Below are 5,646 nucleotides of genomic sequence, written 5' to 3'. Positions count from 1 at the left end.
GAGATGGAGCTATATCTCTGAAAGAATACACAAGAAACTGATCTTGGTCTCATCCTCAGAAAACAACTGGTTGGCTGGGGTTGGGGGAAGGAAGTCAAGGGTGAAAGATGCTTTTAATTTTACCTTTTAAATTTTGACCCAATATATTGTTTATACCAAACAATGATTTGACTTAAAACAACAATGACAACAAAGGACCCTGCCTTTGCCACCTTCTTTTTCTGTGGCCGCAAGCTAGTAACTTGGCAGAGACCTGGTGTATAAGTCGAGGCTGTCATCACCCCTCTGGGTCGTCTGCGGAGCCAGGAGCTCTCACCAGGGAACCTCCCAGCCCTGCATCTGGAGCACAGTCCGAACGACCAGCAACAATTCGGCGACCTTAGAAGCATTCCACCATCTCTGAGCCTCAGTGTTCGCTTCCATCATCCTCGAGAATAACCACCAACCCCAGACCAGACGAGCCCTGTAAATGTGTTCATTGTTCAGAGTTGATCCCTCTCTGGACTTTGTGCCTGGATGATTTGGTTGCCCCCCACCCCACCTTAACCCAGAATCGGGGGGAGGGGAGGAGGGGGGCAGGGACAGAATGATAAGAATGGAGGCCATGGCCCCACCAGTGCTGGAAGTGGTCACTTTATTGGTTGGAAAAAGAAACTGTGGTGAGCACAGGAGGGAGTGCAGAGGCCAGAAAGAAGGGAGGGCAGCTGGGCTGGAGCCAGACGGGGCCAGGTAGAAACTCCCACTCCCTCATTCCTCAGGCTGTGGTGGCTGAAACTGGAGGAGAGAATCATAATAAAACCATCAACAACAATATCCACAATATTAGACGAGAGTACCTGCAGCTTCAGTTCTGGACCAAAGCTTTCCTCACGCCACCATATCCCCTTACCCCCCTCGCCTCGAGACACACACACACACACACACACACACACACACACACACACACACACACTTCACCTTCTTGAGGCCCTGGGGCTCTGCCTGTACTTCTCTGTGGGTCCTACACTCACCTCTTCTGCTTCAGACCATTCCTCAGACACACATGGCCTTCCTGAGGAGCCATGGCCATTGATCTCCCTGAGTCCCTCTACCACCAGGAAGCTCCACCTCGCCTCCCTTCTTTGGGTTCATCAAACTAATATTTATCCCATTTTATAAGTAAAATAATTGCAGCTCAGGGAGATGAAAGGCTAGTTAAGTGTCAGAGCTGAAATTTGAACCTGTGTCTTCCTGCCTCAGAAGCCTGGCCATGCTATGGGCACTCAGGAGGTAAGAGAGGGTTGGAATCATTGGAGTGCTCTGGGCTCTGGGAAGACCATGGTTCCCTCTCCAGCACCGAAGGTCATGCCTTGAAGTAGCAGCCATGGGACCTTGGGCTCGACCATCCCCCTCTCTGGGCTCCAGTCTCTCTGTGCAATACTGGGTTCTATTGTGACCACCCATCCCTTGGCTGAGAGCTTGTCAGAAGCAGCAGCAGATCAACAATGAGACTTCAACCAAAGGGCGCTTCCAGGTTCTTGCTCATTCTGTTTCCTCTGCCCGGAGCAGCCTCCTGCCCGCACTTCACCAGGCTGGCCGCCTCCTCCCTGCACTTCACCAGGCTGGCCACCTCTGCCTGCACTTCACCAGGCTGGCCACCTCCTCCCTGCACTTCACCAGGCTGGCCACCTCCTCCCTGCACTTCACCAGGCTGGCCACCTCCTCCCTGCACTTCACCAGGCTGGCCACCTTTCACTCGTCCTTTAGGACTGGCTCAGGGCCACCCCTTGGGGAAGTCTGCTCCATCCTCTTCCCAATCCTACCCGGTGCGGTTTTCCTCCTCTGTTCCCACAGCACCCCACCCTTCCCTCCACGGCAGCACTGGGAGTGTCTGTCCATCTGCAAGCGGCTGCAAGCTCTGTGAGGAAGGGCAGCAGTTACCTTGTGCCCCAGCACCTGGCACAGAGCTGGTGGCACGGGGCTGACTCACCCAATCAGCTGGCTGAGCATGTCTCCAGGCTCTACTTCCTCACGTTTACTTTAGGACTTAATGTTTTATTTTTAGTTATAGATGGGGATAGAGAGGCTCCACAACCCTTTCCTTTTAGAGGTGGCCGAATACAGCCCCGCCTGCTGCAGAAGGGCCCAGCACTCACAGACACACATTTGAGGAAGTACACTGATCTCTACCATGTCCGTCCTAAAAAGCCAAGCTTCTTGGCAAAAGTATCAACTCTCCTGTTTCTCACTGGTCATGCCAAGAGCTTCCTACCTCCCCAGGGGCTCCCAAGATCCAGCTGCTCCTCCAGCTGTTGACTTATTTAAGTGCTGTGTTAAGGAAATGAAGGAGTAAATCTCTTTCCCTCACAGCCCAATTCATCAGCAAATACTGTCCCATCTACCTTCATGGATGTCCCAAACCCAGCCATTGATCTCCCCTGGTCTGTCATCTCCCACCTGGCATCTTGCAGGAGCCTCCTAGCTGCTTCCCTCTCCCCCCACCGCCCCCACCCCCCTTGCTTCTGCTGCTGCCCCTACAGTCTGTTCTCCACACTGCAGCCAGAGCAAGCCTTTTCAAATCTAAGTCAGAGCATGTCCATTTCCAATGCTGCAACATATCTGGGTCAAGACCAAAGTCCTTACAATGGCTTGTCAGGCCCCTAACAAGCTGCTCGCTTACCCATTCCCTCTCTGACCCTCTCCTCCCTACACTGATAGCCAGCACAGCTCCTGCTTTTGCACCTCTCCCAGATGTCCTCATGGCTCTCCCATCCCCTGACTGTCTCGTGTGAGAAAAAGGTTACCCTGCTCCCTGCCCACCCGACTCCCACCCCAGTGCTCCTTATCCCTCTTCGGTTTTCTTTTCCTCCATGGCATTCATCTCTCTCTAACATTCTACAGAATGTGTTTGCTTATTTTGATTATTGTCTGCTAGCTTATAAACCCAGCAGAGAGGAATTTATGTCTGGTTTGGTCATTCATGAAGCATCCCCAGCACCAACAGCAGAATAAAGCACAGAATAGATGCTCAGGAAGCATCTATTGAGTGGATGAAAGCTGGTTCCCCTGGGTCCTCCTTCTCCTCCTCCTGCAGGTGTCTTCACATAAGGGCACTTCCTTCCTCCCATCCACATACCTCAGAAGATGGGTGTGACGCAGGACACCTTCCCGCAGCCATTGAGGCAGCATTTCATCTGGTCAGGACACTCGCTGTCCACCTGGCACTGGTCCCGGCAGAGGCCGAGCGGGGTCAAGGGTAAGTCCACCTTGGGGCAGGAGCCGGGCTTTTCTTCATAGAAAAAGGAGTCAGGGGAAGTGGGCAGAGGATGTGCCAGGAGATAAACACCTACCCACAGCCTGACCTCCCACCGCCCCACACCCTGGAAAACCACCGGCAAACCCCTCCCCCTCGGGCTCCCTCCGCCATTGGTTTCAGAATCGCAGGACCCCAGCTCCAGAAATTCCCCAGAGGCCCAGTACTTCAGGTGCCACAGGAGAACAGTGCTGCCCACATCACGGGGTTGTGAAAGCAAATGGGGCATTGTAGACCTGTATTAATTCTCTCTGAAAATGCAAACTCCTTTGCAACAACAATAATTGTAATGAGTGACTAGAACAGTTCCCATTTTCTGAGCTCCTTCTGTGTGTCAGGTGTCATTCTAAGCACTTCTGTGCACTAACTCGTGTAGTGACTCAGCTAATCCTCACAATAGTCCCAAAAGAAGAGGAGAGGTGTTGTTACTACTCCCTCACGGAACAGATGAGGAAACCGAGGCACCAAGAGGTTAAGTAATTTGCTTAAGGGTAGGAGCAGGATTTGAAAGCCAGGAATCTGGCTTCAGAGTCTGTGTGCCCTGCACTGTGCTGCTTTGTAAACCGTAAAGTGCGGTGCACAATCTCTTTACTCACTCCCATATACCTGGTACACACTCCATGACTCCCCCAAGCACACTCCTCATCCGCACACAGCCAAGCATTCTCCATAACACACACACACACACACACACACACACACACAGCTAAGGCTTCAGAGATATGCCACTTACAATGCTCTTTGTGTAAATGCATTATCTCCTTTCATCCTCATGTCAAATATCTCCTCTGTAGGGGATATTTCTAACCACGTTCCTATCACAGATGAAGAAAATGAGGCACAGAGATGTGAAGGCACCACCCAACACCACACTGCTGGTCACAAGTAAAACCAAGGCCTGAGCCCAGCCTTCCAACATCCGTGTTCTCTCTCTCTCTCTCTCTCTCTCTCTCTCTCTCACACACACACACACACACCCTACGCTCCGTTTCCTGGGTCAAAGAGAAGGGAACTCGGCTCACTTCCCAGAAGCCCCAGGAGCAAGCCTAGCCAAATGTCGCCCACAGGCACAGGACTGGGTGCAGAGGACAGGAGCAGTGACTTCCTAGCACAGAGAAATCCATCCCTTTGAAAAAGGCTGGGCCTCTGGATACCCAGCTGCCCAGCAGTTTCCTGACAAAACAAGGCACTGGGTTAGAGTATCTACTCTCTAACAAGACATTCTACACATACGACTTAATTTAGCCTTCATGTCACTCCTATAACATTTGAGCGAGAGACGAGAGAGCAGAGGCTCGGAGAGGAAGTGACTCACTGGGGACCACACAACTAGCAGGTGGCAGAACCAGGATTCTAGTTCAGGAGGCCACCTGGCCGGGGCCCTCTGCCTGCCTCAGTCTGTCCATCTCAGACTCCACCTAACAGCAGAGACTCCTTGTTTTGGGGGGGGGGGGCATCCACCTCTCTCACCTATCATCTGCCTCTAGCTTCCTCTCCAGGTCTCCAGTTCTCTGCTCCTCCTCCCTCTGGCCCGGATTAAAGGCCTCCAGACCCAGAAGCTGCCCCAGGGGCCAGTCCTTTCTCTACCTCGCCCCTCCCTGATCACAAGTGTCGGGGTCTCTCATTACAAACCTTCCCAGCCCCTGCTGGCACCTTGGAGAAGTAACGAAGTATTCTGGGTAAGGACTAGTCATCTCAACAGTGGGTACCCCAGGTCAGAGCCCTGCGTCTAGTCCTCAGTTCTCCCGGTGGACACCCAGAAGCTAGGATTCCATGCAGCCTAATGCCACTCCCGGCTCCGACGGGAGAGACTGCGCTCCTGCAAGTACTTTCCATGGAGCACCCGGCGTTCCCGCATTCTCTCCCTCCATCCCTGCAGCGGAGGAGGCCGTTTTACAGAGGAGGAGGGGGGAGGCGTGCTCAGGGAAGAGTCCCAACTTTCGTCAAACCAGCGGAGCAAAAGGTGAACCCGCTGGCTATGCCTCCTGCTGAGGCGAGGGCTGGCATGCGAGCTGGGCCAGAACTTTCTCTCCTGGATCTGCAAGGTCGCCTCCGGCCCGGAGAATCACCCCGGATGGATGAGCGCCCCAGGCCTTGGAACCGGCTCGCTCGCCAGCTCTGAACAACGTCCCCGCTGTGCGCGCCCGGAAGCCCGTCACGCACCAGAGACTGGAATACAGGCAGGAGGGGGGCACCCCATGGATGAGCGCCCCAGGCCTTGGAACCGGCTCGCTCGCCAGCTCTGAACAACGTCCCCGCTGTGCGCGCCCGGAAGCCCGTCACGCACCAGAGACTGGAATACAGGCAGGAGGGGGGCACCCCATCTCGCGTCGCGCCTCAGCGACGCCGCCTTT

General features: G+C 54.0%; 1 protein-coding gene across 1 annotated transcript in view; it reads right to left on the bottom strand.

Moving 5' to 3' along the window:
- Window positions 1-617: 617 nt before the first annotated feature.
- WFDC2 (WAP four-disulfide core domain 2) overlaps window positions 618-5,646 on the bottom strand; it is an 8,877-nt gene continuing 3,848 nt past the window's right edge. Inside the window, exons 3-5 of the mRNA XM_014544538.1 lie at window positions 4,166-4,190; window positions 3,116-3,268; window positions 618-774 (exon numbers count right to left, since the gene is read on the bottom strand). Coding sequence (XP_014400024.1) covers window positions 3,117-3,268; window positions 4,166-4,190 — 177 coding nt within the window. The 3' untranslated portion in view covers window positions 618-774; window position 3,116. The remainder of the gene's footprint in view (window positions 775-3,115; window positions 3,269-4,165; window positions 4,191-5,646) is intronic.

Source organism: Myotis brandtii, unplaced genomic scaffold (assembly GCF_000412655.1).
Source record: "Myotis brandtii unplaced genomic scaffold, ASM41265v1 scaffold3686, whole genome shotgun sequence".
NCBI lineage: Eukaryota > Metazoa > Chordata > Mammalia > Chiroptera > Vespertilionidae > Myotis > Myotis brandtii.
Note: the sequence above shows the minus strand (reverse complement) of the source record. Positions and strands in the feature narration are given on the sequence as shown.